General features: G+C 39.3%; 1 protein-coding gene across 1 annotated transcript in view; it reads right to left on the reverse strand.

Annotated features, from left to right (window-relative positions):
• ARHGAP22 (Rho GTPase activating protein 22) overlaps positions 1-25,973 on the reverse strand; it is a gene marked incomplete at both ends in the record, with an annotated part of 134,986 nt that overhangs the window by 89,225 nt on the left and 19,788 nt on the right. The window contains one exon of the mRNA XM_079536370.1: positions 16,488-16,575. Within this exon, the coding sequence (XP_079392496.1) occupies positions 16,488-16,575 (88 nt within the window). The remainder of the gene's footprint in view (positions 1-16,487; positions 16,576-25,973) is intronic.

Here is a 25,973-nt window from a genome sequence, read left to right on the forward strand (position 1 = left end):
GCTCTCTGATCACTCAGTGTTTGTTTTCAGACCCTGCAGCACTTCACTGAAAGCAGCAGGGACGCTGTCCAGAAGGAGCAACACCGCTCAGCATTGCAGCCAGCTATGGGACCTTTTTTGGACTCTCTTGGGCTTTGTTGTAGCCAGAAGCTCACATGCAAAGGGAGCACAGCACTTCAGTCAAGTGTTAAGTTCAGAAGCGATGAGCAAGAGAACCAATGACCCAGTCCCAGGCAGGGCAGGCACTGCAGAAGAGAATGCTCTGAGCTGTGAGCAAAGCTTTTTGAGCAACAAAACCCTCTCAATATGCAGTAAGATTTTGAGTTACCTCTGCTAGCATACATAACTCATTGTGTACAGCAGGAGCTGTAGAAAGTAAGTTTTCTGTAATTCTTAGTAATTTGACCTTCTAGATACATGGTTAATGATGTATGTCTTAGCCTTTAACCGCACATACCAACTTGAGAGTAAGATTTACAAGAACAGGAGCCCAGAGTTCGATGTCTAAATCTCTACTTTGAGTACTGAGCAATTTGGCTGATCTTTCAGAAAAATGAAGTACTTAACAAGTCCCTGTGAAATGAATTGGTGCAGACTGAGTTTTTCAAAGTCCTAAGTTCTCCAAAAACAAACAAACAACCACCAAACCATACACTTGGCACGTCATTCCAGCTACAGCTCTGTTTTGCTATCTGAAATTTCCAATTTTAAGTTTACAACCCCCTCCCCTTTCTTCAGAAATATGGCTTCTCCTGGCTTCTACTCTGAAAGGAAAACTGGCTGCTAAACAGTGCTGGACAAGTAATGAACTTTCCTATTTAAGGACCAAGTTAAATGTCTGGAAACCAGAGACAAAGATTTAAGCCAACCACTTCTATTCAGGGGAAAAAAAAAAAGAAAAAAAGAATATGCTATTCTATTTCAACAATTCATTCCAGATGTGATTTTTTTTTATTCTTTTAGTAGGAGACAAATATTTCTCATGATTCCCAAATCACAAAAGTCAGAACTGTAGCCTAGAATAGGGCAAATGCTCTTTTTCAAGCTTCAGACATAAGGCAAGGACTACAAAATTTTCATTTTCTCTCAGAACCTCTATGGCACAAACTGGCCTGAAGAATACAAATACTGGCAATATTTTGAGCCATTAATAATAAAACAAGTGATTCTGCACTTCATAAGGACAGACTGGAGCCAGCCAGTACAGAGTACTGACGTACCAGTGAAAAGCTGAACATTTATACTTATCTGTGTTGAAAATCCAGGAGAATAAGTGAAGTTAATCAAGTTTCGCCAATATCATTTGATCCACAGATGTATTTATATTATGAACACCCTCACATCAGTAATTCCTAAATCCAAGGATTTAGTAAACTGCTAACAGCTCTCTTTAGTGGAGGGTTTTTTTTTGGTTTTGTTTTTTTTTTTTTTTTTTTTTTTTTTTTTTGAGGGAGAGAGGGAGAGAGAAAAATCAGATTCAACCCACATTATTCCCTATTTGATTACCAAGACATGGTAAATCACAGTACAGGTGGCTTACCAAGTAACTGAGAAAACCCTGTGACTCTCCATTACTGAATCCACAGGCAACAGAAAGGCCAGGGAAGGACTGTACAGGACTGAACTGCAGCAAAATCTAAGAAGTTTTTTTTCATTAAGATGAATAAAAAAGGAAACCACAAGTGAGGTGTTTTGTAATGACATAAATCACCAAAGTAGTACAAATTGAAAATCAAAAGCAGAAAATCTATCCTGAGTACTAGATAGGCAACCCATGCTACTGCATATCACCATGCAGGAGAGCTCTGGCTGGATCTGCTTAGGGCAAAGGAGAATAAAGTTTATTAATACTGTTATCTGATTAGAGCACAGTCTATTTGAGGAAAGCGACAGTGCAACTTACTGGGCCATGCTGATGTCTTTGCAGAGATCATAAACCAATCTCCAATCTACAGACAGATTTTGCCTGACAAATAGTGAGCTCCTACTGGGGCAGTAGAAAGCATCAATTGCTCCAGTAAAGACCAGAAACTCAACCTAGGATCCTCAATGCAGAGAGCAGTTTTGCCAAAATCTAACAAAACTCTGTCCTTCCAACTCCTGATCTATGCCTCTTCATCAGACAAGTGCCAAATCCCCTATTTTACTTCAGAAACATCAAGACTGCGTTTCAAGAAACCCAGAACTGGACTCTCATTTTCAGTTTGAACGAACTTTGTGTGTCAAAATAGTGCTGCATGGTGCAAACATTGTAGCAAAGCAGTACTCAGTTGGGTAATTTAATTGTTTGCAGATATTTTAAGATGCTTTCAAAAAGGTTAAGCTTCTGGAATGACTTTTAAATTTCAGTTCCATCTAAGCATTTTTAAATTGATGCATCCACACAAAATTCCTACTCTCCACTGGATCTCAGGAAATTAAGAGTATTTTGGCTATATAACAAAGGTAGAGGAGTGCGTTATGCTCAGCCTTGGTTTGTATATCTCCTAATATTAAAACTCCCTTGAAGACCTTCTTCATCTCTTTTAAGTACCTAAGACAAGAAATCAGGTATTCAACTATAAGGTGATAATGCTACTTTCCCCATGATTTCTTTCCTCTGTGATCAGAGAAGTCTAAACAATCTTCCAGATCCCATTATCCTTCTGCCTCCAAAAGCTCAATCCTTTAAATACGTGCTTCTAAAGCCTTTAATATAAACTGTGAAAGAAATGCTTTTGCAAATCCCAGTTCTCCAGGTTGGTAAGAGTCTGAAATATAACTTGCTGACAGAAGTATCAGATCTTTGTGGTTTGGAGGTATTTCTAGTTCGCTCCTCCACAAAAGAACAGGAGTTGACACTGTAGATACATCACTAGATGGTATGAAGTAGGTATTGCTTGCAGGTGCAAATTTTGTAACTGCCTTTTCAGAGGTCATACAACACAAGCCCAGTGTGGCTAAAGGAAATAATAGGACACAGTAACGATGAGACACACTATAGGTTTAAAGAAAGTAGTACATTCTTAAAGGACAAAAGTCACCCAACTGGTGAGTCAGCAATAGCATTTCAGAACTTATAACCTGGCCCTATTAGAAGTTTCTAGTCCAGAAAGTTGCAAGATCCTGAATTTATGAAAAAGTTATTCTGATTTGATGTCTATTTCCTTCCTCTTCTCTCTAATCACTGTGCTTCCAAAAGAATTTCTGCATCTGAAGCCATAACAGACAGCTATATATTAATAATCTGCACTGGCATTTTTCACATTTTTTTCTGCCACCTATGTTTCAAAAGGTATTTTTCCAGGTTTCCACCTTCTTTATTCCTTCCACCTCCCTGACCTAAAACACTTGTTGAGATAAAGGAACCTTGTGAGAAAGATAAAAGAGTCTATGAATTCTAATAGACCATCTGGTGTACATGAGAAGCTCACAGCCTCCTAAGTAAATTCAAAACAAATTTTAGGTGCAACTAATAACAAATGAGGAAAGCTTTGTTACAAGTTCCTATATACCTTTCAGCCACACTGCATTAGAGTAAATCCTGTACTTCTAACCCTAACAAGTCCTCTCTTTAGGGTGTCTGCCTCAGAGATATTAGCAAGCTCTTAGGGTTTTGGCATTAAAGCACTGAGGAAGCACAAAAAATCCCCAGTAAGCTCTGCCCATGGACAAAGTCTCCTTTATAATGAATCCTTTGCACCTGTTCCTGGAAAAGCTGATGTCCTTACTGTTCCATTTTTGTTGGTGAAAAGACAGCATGCACTGATTGAAGGAGTACGCTAGGACAGCTCTTGCTGCTGTGCTCTTATTTCTGTCAGTGCAGGTAGGCACACTGGCCAACATCAACAAATCCTACTCTGTATGACAAATCCTTTCTTACCAGTGTCAATGTATTCATAGTTGTTCCTGGCCAACTCCCCAGTATTTGTAGACCACAGGGAAAGAACAGTAAAGCACACAGTTTTAGTGCAAATCACAGTTTAGGTGAGGTTGGCAGGGACCTCTGGGTCCACGTGGTCCTACCCCTATGAAGCAGTGACACTCAGAGCAGGGTGTACAGCACCACACTGAAGCAGCTTCAGAAGACTTCCAAGGAGGAGATTCAACCATCTCTTCAGATAACCTGTTCCAGTGCTCCATCACTTGTATACTAAAGAAGTGCTTCCTGATGTTCAGATGGAACCTCCTGTGTTTGAGTTTGCATCCACTGCCCTCTGTCCTGGCACTAAGCACCACTGAGAAGAGCCTGGCTCCATCCTGTTGGCACTCTCTCTTCAGGTCTTTACAGAGATTGGTAAGATCCCCCCTCCCAAGTCTGTCTTCAGGCAGTCTCAACTCTATCAGCCTCTCCTAATAAAAGAGATGCCCCCTCCTACAGTAAGAGGATTCTCACATTAGCGTAGCTAGAAATGAATATTAAATCCACAACAGCAGACTAAATGAAGCAGCACAGCTTTTATACTATCTTTTACATAATGCACAACTCTTCCTCAAGGCCTCACAGATGCTTCCCCTTTTAACATGGTATTCTTTTGATTTCATAGCTCTTCATTATCTTACACACACCCTTCTCAAAGCTTTCACGAGTGTCAGACACCTCCTGATTAAAAGCAGATCCCAGAACTAACAACAGTATTTCATGAGTTCAGCATGATATACAGCATCTCTTTGGTACCAGGTGGGGACAAGGATCTATCAAGACCTTAAGTGGAATTCAGTTAGAAGAGCAGTGGTTTATGGATGTAGAACACTGTTTAATCCTGCAGTTAGAAATGTATCTATCTCCATTGGCTGAGATTCAAAGTCAGACTTTAAAAGAATGTGTGTGCACTAGGCTGTGCACCTGACAGAACAGAGATGGAAAACAAACTATGAGAAAGCAAACAGGCTCCTAAAAGGAACAATTCTATAATTATAAGTAACCTGAACTTTGTCTTTCTAATGAAAGAAATCACAATCATTTCAACTAGAGTGCTTGTAGAAAATTAGGAAGATTACACTTATCAGAACATGCTACACTAAACAGAACATATTCCTGACCCCAGCTGCCTCACTTCTTTTGTTCCACAATACAGTACCTTGAACAGAATCCACCGCAATAGGTACTATAAAGACTGAGAGGTTTATGAGGAGAAAAAGGCACTAAATTCAACACAGATCAACTACACTTCAGTAAACGTTCTTAGGACTCAACATGTTGATGTTGCTTTAAAAAAAAAAATCTTGAATGGTCACAAAAATTGTGTTTCTTCAAGGTCAGGGATTTTACACTTGTTTAGAAACATACTGTTGAAGTAATAAAACCAAAGTAATTTCTAGTAAGGAGTTTAAAGCTTCTTTACTAGCATAGTTCAGTTCTGCTACTTCAATGCTATGTAAAATGGGATTACATTCTTTACGTAATATCAGACACATCCATGCACTCCTCAGAAAAACAATGACAAGCTCATGCATGACTTAACAGGAACCTACACATAAGTCACTAGAAAAAGGAGTTAAAATTACTCCTGGAATAAATATATAGGACAAATGAAACAGTCACACTGGTCAGTAACTAGGTCTCAAGCAAAAGTATTACAATGCCTCCCCTTTAAGACAAAGATATTTAATCCAAACAACAGGATCTGTTTGAGTTACTCTAATACAGTAGAATTAATTTCTTCACAGCAATCAGGAAAGAGGAACTGCTACCTGTGTCTGTAATGCATGTAAAGCCAATACTCAAGGATCTACAGGATTTATCTGTTAGAAGAGCTTCATCACAAAAAAACAAGCAAACAAAAAGCCACCCACATTCTGGACATGTCAAAGATTCCACATCCATCTCTTTCTGAACAAATTTCTTTAAACATCAAGAATTGACAGAAATAGATATTCCAAAATTTACTGATTTCAAAACACACAATTCCTTGGTTCTCCATCTCCACTTCCCAAGGACACCTTCAAGTATTAAAATTACACGCATTTCATTTCTAAGCTGATTAATGTCAGCACTTCTCTTTGCTGCCCCAGGGAAACTAAATTGTTCTGCTTGTTTCACACTTTTCCATTCTTCATGTTGCATTAGACCTTCGGAAAGTACAGAGCCTGCATTTCCAGCAGTTCAGGTGTCAGGCGAGTTCGTTACCCTGCAGTAAATTGCACCTTTTTAAGTTTATTCATAAACACTATGCACAAGAGAGACCTTTGTCATTACCTACTCTGACTTCCTGGGTAACACAAGTGAATCTTGGTAATAGGATCAATGTGGAAAGTATTTTGTGGGCAATCATGTTGATAGGACCCTACCCAAGGGTAAAGCTAAGTACAGACACGTGCATAGCACAAGAATCTGAAAAATTATTTAAAAAGTACATATAAGCACTCCAACACCAAGCCCTTTTTGTTCAGTCACCATACATAACCACTACTTTGGAAATGCCTAGAGTAGCATAGGAAGGCTAAGAAAGCTTTTACATGTAACATTACTGTTACTTTTTCATATGGCTACTTTCTCAGTAAATATAAATCCAAAGTGTTTCTCCATAGGCAATACATCTTTGCCCTACTTCCTCCTCTTCTCTGTGAGGTTCAGACCTGGTTCACACTGATAGCACACTGGCTATCCCTGTAGCATTTCAGACAAAAACAGAGTGGGTTGCATGTGAATCATCACAGCTGTTTGACATCAGGCCAGCTGCCATTTCCAATTGACATTAGGGCAGCATTCACAAACAGCTTCATAAACAAATCAGATAGCAGCTTACCAATTAGATTTCTATTCGGACACTGGAGAAGCATGTTATCAGCCTTGCTGTTCCTTCCCCATTGTGCTATCGCATGGGCTGTGTGAAAAGGAAACATGTTTTATTTTTCTTACCAGAACTATTTGCAGATGGCATTTTTAAGTCAGAATATTACACTGAGCAGTTCAGCCACCAGCACTAACAGCTACCTCAGCAGCAGCAGAAGTGCTGCCTAACAGGTTTGTTATTACATAGTGTGTTCTCAGGTTATGGTTTCATTTCTATTCTTTAGATAAGGAATGTTCTGTAGGTGCCAGAATTCCCTTCTGGAGCACTCTGCGGAACAAACATTCTGGTTTATTTCACCTAGGTGATGTCCAGCCCTGGTTTAGAGGCAACCAGCCCTGCTTCTTGCCCTATTTTCAATGAGCATGTGACTGAAGCACTGCTCAGAAGAGAGGAAAGAGGATATGGAATAGAGTATGTATATTCTGCGTAGCCTGCACCTGCTGCATACCACAGAAACTCAGATCCACAGCAGCCCAAATCAGGTAGGAAATAGGAGTAAAGCTACAAGTGATTAAACGCTGCATATGTTCCAATTATTCTGTGATAACAACAGTATGATTGGAGCAGAAATTAAGTTCCCCATCGACAAAATTTTACGTTTACAAACTTAAGTGTCTGTCTTTTATTCCTGCAATTCCAAACACAAAAGCAGCATGAACTGCACAACAGACACATGTATCTGCTGCCAACTTCAGGATCCATAATCATTTTAAAAAAATTTAAACTCCCAAGAATCTTCATCCACCCCCTCAAAATTCAACTATTTACTTGTACTATCTGAGTTTAAAGAAAGGAAGAAAGAAACAAAGAAACAGGAACCACTCAGCAGAGATGGCGACCCTTAAAAAGTTCAAGTGTAGAAAATCAAAAAGAAAGCAGTCCCAAGGACAACCTATGGAAAAGAGCAAGCAAACGTGACTCTCTAGCTCAGATGACTAACAGAAGCCCACAAATTAATCTGAAATACTCTTTATCAGTAAAGTTACCTGACTGTTTCAGGCAGCTAGGGAAAAGAATTAACCCATTAAATAGCAAAAGGCAAGTGAGATGAACTTCAAATGAAGGACCCAATACCACATGACTTAGCGTTCAGCTCACCTCAACAAGACTATTCAATTGGCAAAACATTTGTGGGTTGGGTATCTAAGCAGGTTAATATTTTCCTTCTTTGTAGCAATGCTGACCTCTAACACTCATCTTTACTATCTCTAATATTTGTTGTGTTCTATGAACTACATTGCTTATTTGCTTTACTTCATGTTAGTCTGCTGATATCTTCACCTGAGGCATCCTAAATATAGCATGAAACACAAAACTCACTCGTCCTTATTACAAAAAGGGAACACAGCTGCTTCTGGTGCAGAACACAGCTGAACATCAAGCAGTACCATCAGAGCACACAAGAGGCAAGACAGCATTGAAGACTTCATTTCCGATTACCAAGAAATACAGAGAAGGGACCATATAATAGATTGCACTGACAGACTGATATCACATCTTTATGAAACAAAGCTACTCCTGCACTGAAATGCTAAATATATTTATCTCTATACCAACCACATGCTCCTCAGGGCTTAATATATCATCCTTAAGGCAAAATATTCAGATCTTACTCTGGAATATCACAGGAAGAAGAGCTCAAAATCTTACCTAATTTGCGCTAAAAAGCCAACCTGATGGGATTAAAATATGCCTTGCAGGTTCCAGTGACAACATTTTACAGAACCACATTTCTGCATCCAAAGGGCAGCCCTCACAAAATGCTATGCAAACATATCTGACTTTCAGAAATACAATGGGTTAAGGAAAGCTGCTTTACAACAGTTAGAAATTATATCTTAATGATCTCTGCTAGCAGAAAAAGCCATTCATGAAGCTCCTTTCCTAGAAGGTCACATACTGTTGCAACTGAAGTTGTAAAAAACAGCATTTTTGTTGAAAGCCAGTGCTTGCATTCAAGATATCTAGGTGCTAGTGATTAGAGATCAGATGTAGAGTTTCTCCTGGAGATGCAGATTCCAGGACAGAACTCATATGTTGTCACAGTCCATTTCCAGGATCACTTTAAACTACCCAAGAGCACTGATGGATGTAGGCAATAGATCAGACACATCTAATGAAAGAAAGGCATGAAGCAGAATCTTTGCATGCCAAATGCAAACATAAGCCTTGGGCACTGCATATGGTAAGGGGGAAAAGTAAAAACAATTTACTGGCTGCAGGTGCCTTTTGATACCCTTCAGCATGTTTTCAATTGACAATACAAGGTGAGCCAAAAAATTCATAACTATCAAAGAGCATCACAGTCCTTGGGGGGAAGAGGAGCCTACTAATGTGTCTATATGGAAGCCTGGTTGCTGTATTAAGACCTTAAACAGGAATGAGCCACTGCCTTAAGTAGGCAATAGAGTATTGATCTCTGTACACCACTGGACCTAACATAACATTACTGAAATCAGCAAAGATTATACAAATTCAGATGACAAGGTTTCAGTCTTTTTTTTCAGGTTGTCTTTCAAGAAAGATTAATCAATGACACGGTACAGTCAAGTATTCATGGATCAGGAGATTAGTAAGAAGAGATGCCCTGCCTGCAGATTTGAATTGTTAATGTCTAATGTCTTTATGAGTGAAGCCAGGGCCTCCATTAACTTCCACAAATAACAGTTGCTTAAATCAATTTATACAACAAACCCAGAAGCACTGGCAGCCCCTTGGTGCTTCTGCTGATTCTAAATTAAGTTGTCAGGGTCTGGCCAGGCCATGAAAACTATTTTTTTGTTTGCAGGCACATAAAATCATTTTAGCTGAGGAGAAAGAGCTGCCCTGCAGAAGACCTTTAGTGTTTTTCAGGCAAATCCCTAAGAAGCAATGCCGCGAGACTTTCGATCAAATTCTTACTTGAACACCCAGGCAGAGGAAGCAAATTCCTATTCCTTAAAACTATAAATAAATAAATAAATAAATAAATAAATAAATGTTCCAAAAAATAAGTTTGTCAGGTTCAGGATGGGGAAAAACTGATAGATACAACAAAATAGCTAGTAAGCCCCAGGTGAGGATGGTTTACCTTCAAGAGTGGAGGACTAGATTCAAGTGGCTTGTCCATACAGCCATTATTGCACATACCCATACAGCACATGCTTTGCTCTTCCATAAGAAGGAAATCCATCCTAACATGAAGCAAGCAAAGAATTTGAAATTGAATGCTTTCAAACACTTGATTTTGGCACCTGTGGCTGCAGCTTAGAATCTGCAGTAGCATCTTATAGATCCAAGAAGACTAAGTTGCTCATGGCAGGGAAAACATTTGGAAATGTATGCAATGCTATATTCTGCCTACAGAGCACAGAAATAGCTTCAGGGGATAGACAACATCACTTTCAGAAACTCTCACTTGTTGAGTTGCTTTTGAGGAGACATGGAGAAACAAGGAGAGGCTAATTTCCTCTTACAGAATGAACTCAAATTCAAGTGATTCAGGATATACCAAAACCATTGCAAGTTTCCGAGCACAAGGTAGAAAGAACCAGCACCATCTAGTGCTCAAGAGCTGATGGAGCAAGCAGAGCACACGCTAAAGAATCAAGATTTTGCATTTTTTGTTATGAAAATACAGCATACGTATATTCAAAGGGTCTTTGGCTGCACTCATCTTGCATGTAAGGAGTCCCTGCAGCAGACAAAAGGCCAGCAGATGTATCTGGTATTACAAGTGTACTTGGTATTACCTTGGAGGTCTTAAACCCAAACTGTAAGGTAGTAAAAAGTTTCCAGACTGTCAGGAAAGAAGGCGTGCAATTTCACTGTGCTAGGCACTCCATTATAAAGACAGTTCAGAGAAAATATTTTAGCTTTATCCCTCCTTAATAAATGGGAAGTCTAGCTTATATTCCCTAAGATAGTCACCACTTTCAGTGACATAAATATTCTGCCTTCAGTTGCACTCCAGGCTTCCAGAAGAATTAAAGATCAGTAAAGATCAGAATTAAAAGAATTAAAGATCAGCTGCCAGTAACAATGGCAGCTCTGCTGCAGATCTGTCTTCTCCTACAGGTCAGTGCAATGTCATGGATACTTACTGATGTCCATAAGCTTGCTAAACATTTCCACAAGTGCTCTGCTGAAATAATATCACTTCACTCTTTTCAGTAGGACCTAGAACTACTATTTTTGCTATGCTAAGTGCTGAATACCAGAAACCTAAATAAAGCCCTCTAAAACCAACATCGCATATCCAGAGATGCAGTCAGTAGTCAACTGTAGGTTTCAGGAGAAAATATTAATTACCAGCAGCAAACTCAGCTTCCTGCTGATAGTTAGAACTAGAGTATGCATTGATTGATAGAAAATACAGAATGATTCTAAGTGTCTGAATTTCTAATTACTCCTCTAGGCATTTTAATTACACATCTCAACAGGAACTGAGATAAAAAGGTCACAAAACTAACTTAATTGCTGTTGATCACCTGAGACACAGAAGTGTACTGCAGAGCAGTGCTTTACAGGCACCATTCACCCTACTGAGACAAGACAAAAGAGCTGCCACTACAACCACTCCATAACACTGCCAGCAGCAAAACTGCACTCCCTACAGAACATATGGTCAACAACTAAAGTTCCTGTAAGAGTTAGTATTCCCATCTTCCAATTCTGCCTTTATTAATATCCTATTTAATAGTTTAAAAAGGCAGTGAAACAGCTCCTGCAAAGAAGTTCCTGGATGAGGCATTTTAAGCCTGACTACTGACAGAATACAACAAAGTCCATATTTAAAAGAGTCACTGCTGAATTCAGGTCCCTTTTGAAAAAGGCAGTTTGTTGATATTAAGCTCAGACTTTATAATTAATTGAACAGCATGCCAGAGTACAAAGCTTTGAAAATAACCTTCTAAATGTGAATCAAACATAAGCACCTTTACTCAGGCTAAGCCTACACAAAGCCCAAGACAAGATTCGGAGACTGAATCGTCTGAACGAGAGGGCTGGTAGCATTACTCAAGAGGAGTACAAAGCATATTCCATCAGTCTTTGTTTGACCAACCTCAAGTCCAACTGGTTTCAAAGACTTTTTTTTCCCCCAGTCACAATAGTGGAAGTGAGAAATCAGAGTATATTGGGGAAAAAGCCAAGAGGAAAAGGGACAAGCAAGATCAATCCCTTTAGCAGTGGTTTCCAATGAAATCAAATTATAATTACCACAATAATGCACTTATTTTTCACGTAAAGCTCTAGCTAAGAGCTGTCACTGTTAGCCTCAGCAAACAGCACTATGGCAAGCTGTTATTAAGAATCAGGAGAGAGTTTATCTGAAAAGCTGCTTTCAATCACAACATGCCAGTTTGTGAAAAGGGCAAACATTCTTCCAAAAATGATGTTAATAAAGTTATTCTAAATTTCAGAGTTAAAAGTGAAGCAAAACCATCTGTCCCACTAAGACCAGTAGTGATGGAAGGTACTCACAGATGACAGATTCAGGGTCCAGGCCTCACTTGGTGGAAGAGAAACTTGGGTTTCCTGCACAGGTGACAATGTTAGTCATTAAGGTATCAGCTTAACTAAGGAAAAATTTTAATGTTTATGCCCTCTCTCATTCTTCATGAGAAGTCTGACTGAATCCATCCTAAAGAGGGAAAAAACCCTTCAACTCATCAAGTTTTCTACAAAGAAAAGCTATTCTTTAGTTAGTTGCTAATAATCCATGCCCTAAAGACAACAATTTTGTCCTACCTTCTGAACTTTTTCACCACTCCCTTGACTATAAAAAACCTTCCCGTCTCAGAGAATGATCTCTGATTCTGCAGAACTTGTGCATCTCCTCTCTTAATGCTGCAAAGAGCGAATTATTGAAATGAGACAAGCTATTTGCCACATGGCATTAAAAACATCAACTTTCTAGAAAGTAAAAACCCAGAAGCATTTAAGTCATCAACACTCCCCTAGGACATTCTCAGATAGTAGCTGCTATGCATGAAGATCAGCCCCAAATAACTAAACTTTGCACTTGCCCTCAGACCATCCCAATAATTTTTTAGAAACACCCCCCCACCACATGCTAATGCACCCTGGAACATAAGAGCAATTGCTGAAGTGTCCATGCTTTACTCTGCCATTCCACTTTGAGCTTTATTAGCTGTGGGAGAAGAAAGCATGAACAGGCTAAAAAGGGTCCAGAAATACACGCAGTTTCTCCAGAAGAGAGAATAGAGAGTATTTCTGCCAAAGGAGGCAGTGTAGAAAGTGCTGCCACTTGATACAACACTGGTTTCACTGTAGAACTATTCTACTGTCTCTCACGTCCCGAGTTAACCCTTCTCACAGCTGCACTATACAGCTTGTAAATGAACTTGATGAAACATGAATAATACACAATGCCCATCATTAGTTCTTGTTACTCAGCAGAAAATCAATACAGGCTCTGTTACAGTACAGGACATGCTGTTAATCTAGTCTCTGCACTCTGAGGAAGTAGCACTCGCTGGCAAGATGACAACACAAAAACATGCAGTAAGCTCCAGGCAACTGCTCTAGTAATAAGAATGCTGAAATGCTAGCTATCAAACATGAAGTAGGTTTTTGGAGGTAGCTGGTGCTACAATCCAAAGTTAGGGACATTTCCTTGTCAGGAACTACAAGATAGATCTCAATCTCTCTCTTTACCAGTTAAGGTGGTATCAGGACACTACAGAAACATTCAGAATACAGGACTGCTCTGAATTTTGTTAAAGCCCTGCATTTCACACGTACTGTAAATTCTCATATCTGTATTTACAGAATATGCTTCTGTTAACAAATCCTCAGCTTTGTTAAAAACTAAGCTGATCTTATCACCTTTTAGAGACTATGTAGAGTCAAGCTTACACTGGGAGGACAGGAACACAATTAAGAAGCAATACGATCATAGTGTCAACACAAGGAAAGATGGGAACTGATGGAAAATAATGTTTTGGGTCCTGCAAGATGATCTGTGCTCCCTTTTCTATCTGATACCAATTTAAGAACTGTTCACTATGTGGATGTCCTGTGGTCTGGCAAGAAATCATTTCAGAAGACAGGCAAGAAAGAAAACGCATTTATGCCAAAATCAGCCCAGAATAAACGTACTGTGAGCAGAATAGGAAACTCTTCAAGCTACATTTTTTCAGTGACATCTGTGCTGAATCACAGTCTGCATTGACTGGCTATTTATAGCATTCTTCAATACTTGTTATCTGTGTTGCAAACAAGCTCCCTACAGACATGAATAGATTCATCTCCACTTGGTAGAGAAAACATCTGAATTTTACTAGCAGGACAGTGGTTCACTAAGAATAAGTAGTTGTTCCTAGGAGCCCAGGGAAGAGCAATGACAAAACTGAACACAAAAGACTGAACACAGATGTCCTGGGTCTCAAAACTATGCTGCCACGTGTTGCTTTTTTCTATCTCTTTGGAGAGCCTTTCTCAAGTAGTTACACAGTATTGTTACTGCCAACTCCATTGAAGCAACCACCATTTGTGGCTCATGAGATCTATTTTGCAGCCCACAGAAGTAAAACCTAAAAGGCTAGCAAGAAGTGAAGAATCCCATTTACCCAGTGGCTCTGTTAATTGCCTTTAGTGCCAGAACACATGGACATATTCACAACCAGGAAAATCACAGAATCACAGAATCACAGAATTGCTCAGGTTGGAAAAGACCTTAAAGATCATCAAGTCCAACCACAGCCTAACCATACTACCCTAACTCTAACAACCCTCCACTAAATCATGCCCATTCCCTTCAGTCTTTGGCATATTACCTCTTACTTTCCTCTAAGCAGGAAGATTCCTCACCATTTAGCTAAGAAATGACTTAAACTCTCTTCTTTCAAGCTCCATTCCTAATAGACACCAGCACCCAACAGGTCCCACCTAACCTAAGGGACTCAAAGTAGACTTCCTTAGGTCCATTAAATCCAAGTGCTTTCACAGTCCAGTTCACTTTACGGCAAGAATACTATGGTGCACAATCTTTGAGAAATAGTACATAAGATCTGTCACGTTCAAACAATCAATGCCACTCTTAAGGAGATGCCCACATGTAAACAACACTGTGAGCACATTGCCCTACTGATTTGTTTGTAGAGTCCAGCCTATGAAGGTGTGGAACAATATAAAGATAAGGGAGCATTACCAGAGAACATGCAGTGACAAGGAAGAGAAAAAAAAAAAAGTACCTTCTCTCAAAGTAGCTTCTTGTGTGTCAAACAGAATACTCAACAGTGAGTTATTGTAAACTCTGCCTGTTTGTACAATTGAGAGCCTTCCAGTACTATCTAATTGTTCTTGAACTGATCGATACCATGTTGAGTGTACAACACAGACATTTTATGCCCAGCCTGATTATGTGCCAAGAAAACCGCTGCTGGCACACAGCCAAATGCACACCCGCCTCCAAAGCAGTAGTATTTACCCATATGGACAAGCATACCCTGTGTTGTGCATTTATCATGGTTTTGTGATTTTTAGTTTTTGGTATTCCACATCATAACATCATGTGAAGCACTGGGAGTTTAACTATTAATGCTCAAGTTCTGGGTACCTGCCCAGAAGAGAAGAACTACATTCCCCAGAGGACTTTGCGGCCACAGAGAAGAGAAATAACTCCTGGCAAGGTGCTCCTGATGCACTCTTTTTTTGTCTGCTTTTCTTTGTTGGCTCTCCTCCCACCTCCCTGCTGCTCAACTGGACTGCGCATTTCACCTCAGTGTTATGGTGAGGCCTACCCACCTTTCAGACATTCTCTCTCTCATTATATTTGATTTATTAGCTTCAATTCTGATTATATTGTATTATAGTGTGCTTATCTTGCATTCTGATAACATATTTAGTAAATTAGTTTGTTTCTCCTCAGATTGTTGCCACAGGTACCAGAAGACAAGCACATAGAGAGGCATGCCTCTCTCATTCCTCATCTCTAACACTGCTTGCAGTGCAGCAGTTTTCTTCTCTGCAGATCTTACCACCTGCAGCTACTCACAAAATACACTGCCTTCATATTTAACCACAGGGACAATCTTTACCATGATACAATTATAACTGAATCAAGTGAGAACAATTGCTCCTGGGATGCAACGCAAACTTCAAATATATCTCGTATGTAGGAAGGCAGTGCACAGGAAGTGTTCACAGAGGAGCTAAATGTTTTTCAAAAGTTTCGTACAAAATTACGGCAACACAATGGGATTTTCTACCTTAAAAAAAAAAAAGTTTCCCATTGCAGTCTATTCTCTTAATTTTTTCAGTTCAAAAAACAATTTTTTTTTTTTTTTAAACTTTATCAGGAAACATTAAAAAGTTACATCCAGACATTGCATGTCTCTTTTCCATAAGCTGTGCGTTCCATGGCAGCATCTACCACAACCTACAACTGGAAAACCACACTTAAGCGAGAGATCACACAGCACTGCTGGCCAGGAGCCCCCTCAAAACAGAAAAGTATAGGGGTGCAAGGCATTCCAACTGTTTTTCTGAGGTATCACAGCATCAGTTCCATCCAAAAAGAGATACTATCACAACAAATAACTCTATTTGTATAACTCAAGCCCTATTACTCAATTTCTCTAGGTGATTTGGCTAGTGTATCAGAATGCCTAGAATTCAAGTAAGCCATGCAGCTCTCTTATCACTGATGACAGCTAAAGGGAATACTTAAGGTTATGCAGGAAGTAAAAGGACTTGCTGGCCTACCTGGGGCAATTTCAAATAGATGTTTTCCGGGTTCGTCAGGATTAGGTGGCAGCTCATTCACCTGATTTCCTTGCAGCAGAATGAGACCCTGTAAGGGACACAAACAAGTGAAATGGGAAGGGCTATGGAAAGGGTAAAGAAAAGACAAATGTAACAGACATTGTAAACTTGAGCTCCACTCTTCTACTAAGCCATTCCCTTTTCCAACCTCATTGCATCTGAGCAAGAAAGACTTCAGCTGACCATGCATGTAGCTTACCTGTACTTTCCGGACACTTCTGGTCAAATGACCTTTCCTCTGGAATAGCAATACTCTGAGCATACACAGGCGATTTCTCTTTCTTAACTAATATTCCTTAGAAAAGTTTCTTCTCATATCACATCTACTCTTCTTTCACCTTTTAATTTTTCAATTTTTTTTTTTTTTCAAACTGAGTTTTAATTAACTAAACAATTGCAGCCCAGCAAGCTATAAGAGGCTTACACAGGAGAATGTTCATTTGTACTGTCATCTCAACTTGCATGAGTTAACTAATAAAAAAGTATAAACTGAGATAAATTTCAGTCTTTAGCTGGTATGTCTGCCTCCTTCAAAAAAAAAAAAAAAACTCATTTGGCCTCAAAGCATGTTTTTTCAAATTGAAGAGTTCAGAAGCAAGCAAAGCTCCAATGTAGACCCATCTCTGGAATTACTTCTAGGTTATAGGTGCATACATAAAAAAGTTCTTCAGATCAGGTTCTTGCACATCTTGCTACAGATTTCAGGGAATTATGTAGAGCATTTCTCTAGAAGGAGTGGTTGCAGTAGGACAACCTGCTTCTCCAGACGGTAACAGGGAACCAGCTTACAGCTGTCTAATCTGCCTCACACACTATAAAGTACTTTAAACAAATAGAACCAAAAAGATAAAAAATGATTCATTTTCTTAGCAAGAGTGTATCAGTACTGACAGCTGCTATCACTGGTAGAGTGACATTACTAAATTTAAACTCACTGACATGTCCTTGCCCAGTAGCCTCTCAGACTGCATTTAACAATCTTTCTTGGAAAATAAATTAATGATGGATTAAATCAGAGTCATTCCTCAAGATCTAACTTGATATATGCCAAAGCACACCCCAGAAACAAACCTCAGTTCATTACTAAGTTATTTCTCTCTTCCTCAGGCAGTGGCTACCATCCCTAAGATGACTGGACAGTTCAAGTAGTGCGCAATGGGTTACAGAACTTCCAGTAAGCTGAAGATTCAGATTCAATTTTTGAAAATAATTTTACCCTCTTTCAAGTTTGTTCTTGGAGGAAAAATCTTCAGAGGCTACATAACCATACTTCAGAGGTGCTATTGTAGCTCTTATCCCTAGCAAAACCAACTGAGAAGTCCTGTCCCATACCAGGCACTGTAAAGCCAGTGTCTGATAAGAAAAGCAGCGATGTGGGAAATGCTAGTATAAAGCTTCCTTTTCTTCACTGGTCCCTAAAACACAGCTGGTTCCCAAACACCAATAATCTCAATTTTCATAACACTGCCTTTCACACAGCTGCTGTTAAGAATGCTTACAGGATGGGACTGGGGAGTAGAACAGCAGGGCCCAATTCCGCCCCCAGATACGCACTTCATGCTAAGGATAACAAACTGGCTACACTAACATCTCATGTTTAACTGAACAAAGAATTTCCACAGTAGTTTTATTGACTACGGAATTATTATAAAATTATTATAAAATAATTATAAAATTACTTTAAATAATAATAAATAATTACTTTAATAAAATTAAATTATTATAAAATTACGGAATAATCATAGAATGATGGGGGTTAGAAGGAACCCTAAGGACTACCCACGTGAGCTGCTTTGAAAGTAACACCTGCTATTTGTTTCCATGGAAGCTACAACAGATACAAAGAGCACAATACTATTTGTTACAGCAAATTCTCAGTTACACAACACTCCTTTTCAACACAGCCATCACCATTAGCTATGCATTTCACCAGTGATGAACAGGAGCTTGCATGCCATACTTGTAAAAATCTGCACCAGCAGATGTGACCCACTGCTTCACAGATGTTAAGACAGCATTATTAATGAAATGCACTGCACAATGCCTCAGTGTGCTCACATCCACTATTAGGTCTCCATAAATGTTCAGCAAGCATTGCTAAATATGACTGAGTGCAATCTTCTCCACATGGAGGAATTTGATGACACCTTCACTTCATACACACCTCCATGTCAGACACCATTGTGTCAGACTGTCCCTCTGCTGCCACCCGTCACACAGCAACAACATGTAAGGGAATATCAGCAGGAAGGTTCAACATCTACTGCCATCCTATAAAACCCACCCATGATGTTGCAGGCCAATAGAATAAATTAGGAGGCCCAGGGCCGCAATCTGCCTCACTTTGAACGTTCTTAGGAAGGGGCACCTGCGGATTCTTCAGGCAACCTGTTCCAGTACCTCAACACCATCACCTTAAAAAAATTTCTCAAGCTCACTGAGCACTTTTGCAGCCCTCCTGGACCTGCTCCAACAGGCTCACATCTTTCCTTTGCTGGGGAACGTTCATGATGGTGCTATTTGGTGAGGAAGAGGAAGAAGGGAGAGGTTAGTGAGAAGGGACAGCCAGCACTTAGCGGTATGCCTATCACATTTCTGCTCAGCTATTCTCTACACTTGTATTTTGTCAGCAGTCACATTGCAAACCACTTAAAACTTAACTCTGTTGCTTGATACTTTCATAGAATCACAAAGTTGGAAAGGACCTACAAGCTCATCTAGTCCAACCATCCTCCTATCATAATATGAACTGAAACAAGGCTCTCTTGGCCATCTGTCATTCAGAGCATGACCCAGAATTCTAAAACTGCAAACCTCACAGAAAAAACAGGGAAAACTTGTAAAACTTCAGCTTTCTTCTCTAAGATATCTTTGAGGACTGCTCTCCAGTTAACGCCTAGTGTAAAAAACATCTCTGTAACAAAGTTACCACAGATAAACTGGCACATAAAAAGTATATTTGCAAAGGACAATGACTGTTTGAATTCATTAGGCCTCTGATAACAGCAGTGCTACACATCATCCATAGTGATACTGATCTGTTTGCATGATCTTGATCTGTACTTCATCAAACATGAGTCTTGAGGGAAAGACATCTGAGGAGCAGCTGAGGTCTCTGTTTCTGCAGCCTAGACAAGAGACTCAGTGAGACCTCAGGGTAGCCTACAGCTTCCTCTCAAGGTGAGTGGAAGCATAGCACTGAGCTCTGCTCTGTGGGGACAGAGACAGAACCAAGAGAAATGGAGCTGCACCAGTGAAGGGTCAGGCAGTCATTACAAAAAGGTTATTCACCAGAGAATAATCAGGAACTAGAAGGGGCTCCTTATGGCAGTGGTCACAGCTCAAACCCTTCTGGAACTCAAGCACTCGGACAATGCTCTTAGAAATAGGTTTTATTTTTGGGTGATCCTGTGTGGAGCCATGAATTGGACTCAATTATCTCTGTGGGTGCTTTCCTACTCAGAACATTCTGTGATTATTCAAATCTATGAATACCCAAGAGCACTAAAACCTGCAATTTTCTGCAGCTATACAAGCTTAGGCCTTTTCATAAATTATAAGAGCATGAAATATTAGTAAAGTGTCTTATATATACAAGTACAGCTTTACTTCTTTGTCTTGTAAAGTTCACCCTAGACTGGAGGGAAAACAGGAAGCAACTAGATGGATTTTAAGTATTTTTTGCCAGTAAAAGTTGAGGATATTCTGAGAGGACAGATGTTCAGGAACATGCAGACCATGGAAAGAAAGCAGCGTTAAAACACCCAGCTACCAGAAAGGATTAACTAATAGCTAGTTAATTTCTATTAACAACTTCAGTGGAAGTTTGTCATTAACCCAGCGTAACAGATAAAAACATTCACCAAATTTGTGCTATGACAACCCGCCCATGTTATATAACACAGCCACCATGTTACTCTCACTTCCCCTTTCAGGTGTCCCATTATAAAAGTCTTTTACAGGGAGAACACATCATTGCCATCTTTGTTCATTGACTAGATGCAAATTCAATGCTCTAGCAAGACCACCACATAGCACTGCACAACAGAGTGCAAGGGCTCAAATCCTGTCCCTAGATTAGGGCAAAGTTAAAAGTGGGAAAAGACAGTGCAGGAAGGTAATTAAGTTTATACTGAGCGGATTATCTAGAATAATTGCAAACTAAAATGAAAGCCAGCAAAACAAGATAAGCTTTTGGTATACTTTCCACCAAATCACATTGTTCAATGTCTTTATTTTTGATATTAACTGAATTTAGAAAACATGAAGTCACTCCAAAGAAAACATTGGAAATATAGAATAAAATGCCAGTGCATCACAAGCTATTCAAAAGGGTGCAGAGAGGTCTTGCATACAACTTCATCTTTGGAACCCAGTGGCCAGAACACGCTGAAGAAAGCTGCTTTCTGTCAGGCACAATTCAAGCCCACTGCAGATGCACTGAAGCATTTTATCATATCAAGTCAATACTGAGAAAAGATTAATGAATTAGATGCAGAGCAGTTTCTTTTCCCCTGGAAACAGAGGATGGGCATATGCTACCTCCTGCTCTGGGAATAGAAGCAAACTCATAGCTACTTTAAAAACTACATATATTGACAGAGTTACTAAGAACATAAAAAGCTCTTTGCAGGTCAGTCTTTCCTTTCCACTTTCCTCATGAGGCACCTAAGAAAATATTCCAGAAAGGCAATAGCTTCAAGTTCCCACCCTAGCCTTCAGCACAGAAGTCAGACTATGTTACACAACACACCAGAACACCCAGGGTCAACTTCACGCGCTGTAACTACTGAGTACATCCCCCTCACTCCAGTGAATCCAGGGCACTCACCTGTCAATAGATATAGCACCATATTTTCAGATATTCCTCCCTTGAAAACAATGCTGTAATTTGCTCTACTTACGTGGAAGCACGTAAGTTCATAAAAATGTACAATGAAACACCCATGAAAAAAAAGCAACATCTTTCAAGGTTTCTCTTGAAGCATTAGGGCATAACTTTTTTTTTTTTATCTATCAAATAAAAGAATGCGATCTTCCAGAATGCATATAAATAATCAAGTAGGCAGAAGATCAATGGGAATTTCAGTTAAGCTACTGATTTAGTTTCTGCATACAAACCTGCAGGCCATGCTTAACATTTAGAACAGATTTCTAAAAGGACAAGTATCTTTAGAGCTTAAGCAAATGAAGTATTTCTATCAGTTGATTATAAGTCTCTACACAGCCTGTAACAGCTTTCTCAGGGACACACTGTCCTGCTGGGTCATGGCAGCATGCCTGTATTCTTGTCCCATCGTTCCCCAGAAGGACAACCAATAGCCATCTATGAGTTCCAAAAGTACATCTTGCTTTTGAGATGCATGCTCTTACCTCAGGTAGGACACAAATCCTATTTTGCAACTGTTACAAGAGCTGCATCAACAAACATGAAGCGTCCAGCTCTCACTGTGCTTTGTATACAAAGATGAGATGCTCATCTTCAGGCTGCAAAACCCAGCTGCCACTCACAGGGTCCTGAGCAACAACAATGATACCAAGTTCAAGTCTCTTTGGTCCTTACATAACATCCTATCCATAATGACGGATTGAACCTCTTACCAAATGCGTGCAAAAATGTGAGATGCTGCCAATATCCTCATCCATCTGGCATAAATGTTGCAGGCTCACAAGGGAAAATCCATTTCAGCTCTCAGAATAAAATGAAGTTTGCATGTAACAGTTAAATCACTTGCTACAGTTGCATGCTTAATAATAGGCCTATAATGCATGTGTGATGGCAATGGCACCACACAGGCTGTCTGTCACTATGCCTGTACTGACTCATCAGGAAGCAGCAATACAGGGACCTGATCTGGCTTTTTCAATTATCTTTCCCCTGTTCAAAAACTATGCTTAGAGGCACGACAGTCAGAACAATGACTATGTGAAATGTTACCTAATACTACTTCAACTAGGAAAGCACCTTGTCTCAAATGCTACAAAAATATCTTACAGGCGTGCTGAAGAACTTGAGAAAGAAATTCCTCTGAGCCATAAGCTTTATCACTGACTGTAGAGCAAGAAATCTTCCCCTCAAATCCATCAATATAGAGGAAGAGAAGTAGAAAATCTACAGCTGATTCCATATTGACAATTACAATGTTCTCAGCTCTGCATTTACTTCAAGTGGGAGAACAGTTTCTACTACAGCTAGACATGGTTCTCCAAAACAGAATGGATGTTAGATCAGAAAAAGACTAAAAAAGCACATGAAATAACAATAAGTTGGTCATGAACTCCATTTGCTAACACTTTATGAGAGAAATACTTGGGTAGTGTTCACTGCATTAAACACTAATAAATGTATTTCCTAAAAACTGTAAGATGAACATATGTGCACAAGCAAATACTGTATGGAGACTATATTACCCTATACCAAACTAACCTATGGCTAGTCAGCACACAGTTAATTAGAATTTAAGTTTCCTTTTACAAGAATAAACGTGCTTTATTGCAAACATCTGGTAACTTGTGACCCATCTGATGCAGCTTATCTGAGTTTGCCACTTTAAGTAGCCCTGATGTAGTTCAATTTATTCAATTACCATTTGTTGGCTGCTACTAAATCACCTAACCACTAACTGATCTCTCTTTTCTAGCTCATATTTTGACACTACTCCCTCCCTCTGGCTGTTCTCTTACCACAGTCTTCTTTGGGACAACTCTATCACATTGCCCAATATATACTGCACTGTAGGATTTAACCAAGTGTTTCCGCAAGTAGTATTCCTCCCCACTTCCTTTTATTCATACTTTACATACTTTCTTCAGGAATAGGTATTTTTAGAGTAGGAGAAATATAGGAGAATACATGCTATAACCAGTACATTGAGTTTTCGGTCTTTTAATCTGTATACCAGCTACACACTCTAAAATTGTTATTTGCTGACAACACTGGCACCTTTCATCCCTTAAATTCCAATAACTCTACACATTTTACAGTTCCTACTTGTCTGCTTATATGCATCGAGTAACAAATTTGTCAAGTTATGAGGATTAAAAAAAATTCTCATAGCTCCAACTGTACTGTAAATTTTATGGAAGATTAAAGCCTAGCATTATCAGCTTTGGGTTGTTGAACATGTAACAGAAGAGCAGTAGGACCAGAAAGCTGCAATTATCCATTCCCCATTCCTGAAATATTGGTTTGTGTACCTCTTTATTCTAGATCAGGCCAGTTCAGGCACATGCAGAGTTTCAGTAGGTCATAACATTACATTACTCAGTTATATCACGTTTCTACTCATACCACCCAATTTAAGACCATAAAAGCAACTGTCTGAAATGCACAATTTTTTAAAACTTCTTTAATACTGTCACACTGTTGTTAAACACTTTTATACCTATTATGAGCCAGCTTCTGCCACCATCAAGAGATTTAGTTACCATTGATGGAGTGAGGTTCTGAAAGCTTTATTACACAGGCAAACTGCTGTAAGCCTTTTTTCACTCTCTCACATGACACAATTCCTTTCATTTAGCTCTCAAACTCAGCCAGAGACCAAAAAATCACAGGGACAACAGAAAAGTACAATATTCACTAAGGAAAAAGGAACTGGTTACAATTGTCATTATTTTGAAACAATGTGCCTCAAAGAGAGACTCAGAAAGACTTTTGCATTTGTGCAGGTTCCTTTGTAACCGATACTGCATAAGCAATCAAAAAATTAAGGATTTAGATCAGTACAAGAAATCAGTACAAGAAAAGAAACCACCTCCTCCCTTCCTTTAACATCATGTAAGTAAAAAATTTAAACATGTAGCCACTAACATCTGGTTTATTAGAGGAAGAAGTATTTTCAGCAGTTATCTTACTATGTTCTTCTCCCTGACTTTTCACTAGTTGTCCACAAACATTTTGCAAAAGGAATCAAAGGGAGAGAGGGGCACGTAGGAAAAATACCTTCCTCAACACTTCTGTTCATTTTTGCTGCAAACACATGCAATAATGGCTAATAGCACAGCCTTACAGGCATGCAAGCTTCTCACAGTAAGCATAAAGTCAGAGCTTAATGCTTCACTCACATAGCTATAGCAAGCCATAGTCAGTACTGCATGATAAAAACCAGCAAGCCCTATAAGCAACCAGCAATGAAACAATGCTGAGAAAACATCCCATTCTGACCTCTTGTTTTTCACAGTATGGAAGCTCTAGCACTGCACTTAACCAATGGAAGCACAAATATTTTTGTAGAAGTCTTTTTAGCTGCTGATGAATTTAACACTTGAAGCCACCTTCAGTAACATTCCTTGCAATCTACACAACTCCTACTGTAGATACATAAAAGCAATATACTGCATCTTTTGCTATATTCTGGGCATCTTTACACAACAAAAGAGCTTCACTGTTGCAACACTCACCTGTTTTACAGCTTTTTCCTATTTCCCTTTGATCCTGTGTGCTTCAAACTAATAAATGCAATCCACCTCTTCAAACACTCTGCTTTCTCGTTGCACTGTTAATATACCAGAACAGCAATAGCAGCATGTTGCAACAACACTGAAAAAATAGAGGTCATTTCTTATGCCTGCAGAGCACTCAGAAATAACAAATCATTTGTTTCTGCACTCTATCACAGCGCAAATACAAAGTGTCAGGTCTTTGTAAGACCCTCTCAGCCAGATACAACAGGCACAAAAGGAATGAAGAATTAAATATGATCTATGAGTATGGTCATTTAGCCTCAGAAGAGGAACAATTATCAGTATATCCCCTCATTTAACAGAGAAGTTAATTTGGTACATCTGTTCTCAAACCCAACTGCACAGACTCAACAAAATTAACAATCCTAACTGTAAATAAGACACTAAAATCAGCTACATTTCATAAAATAAAGATGGCTTAAATTTAAGTTTTCTCACCAGCTCCATTAATGCTGATGCTTTGTGAAAGAGAAAAACTTCCAAGACATTTGTATGTTTATCAACCACCCTATTCCCCTGAAGTCATGTAGGAGATATGCATTTGACATATTTCAAACAAGGATGAGTTGGTGTCACCCTGCCATGCAGAGTTTATTCAGCCTTATAGCTGACAATCTTCTGCACCAGTTCAAGGCCTGCAGAGATGTGAAACAAATCTAACTAGATTTGTTTTATAAAATGCTATGAACTGAACCAGGGAGAGGCCAAACCTCTTCATATCCAGCTGTGACCTCAGACTCAGAGGGACTCACAGGTGTTATTTAGGGCTTTAATGACATTAGAGAGACTTACATAAACATATACATACAAATACATCCACCCCCCTTTTACAGAAAAACCAGACCTGTGTTTTAGTAACAATGCCATGCAGAAAAGCTTGGAACATCAATGACTTTAGCAGTTACTTGTACAACACAAGCATATAGATTTTTGAAGTTTCTTGGAGGTACAATAGTAACT

The sequence above is a fragment of the Tetrao urogallus genome, assembly GCF_951394365.1.
Source record: "Tetrao urogallus genome assembly, chromosome: 5".
Lineage (NCBI taxonomy): Eukaryota > Metazoa > Chordata > Aves > Galliformes > Phasianidae > Tetrao > Tetrao urogallus.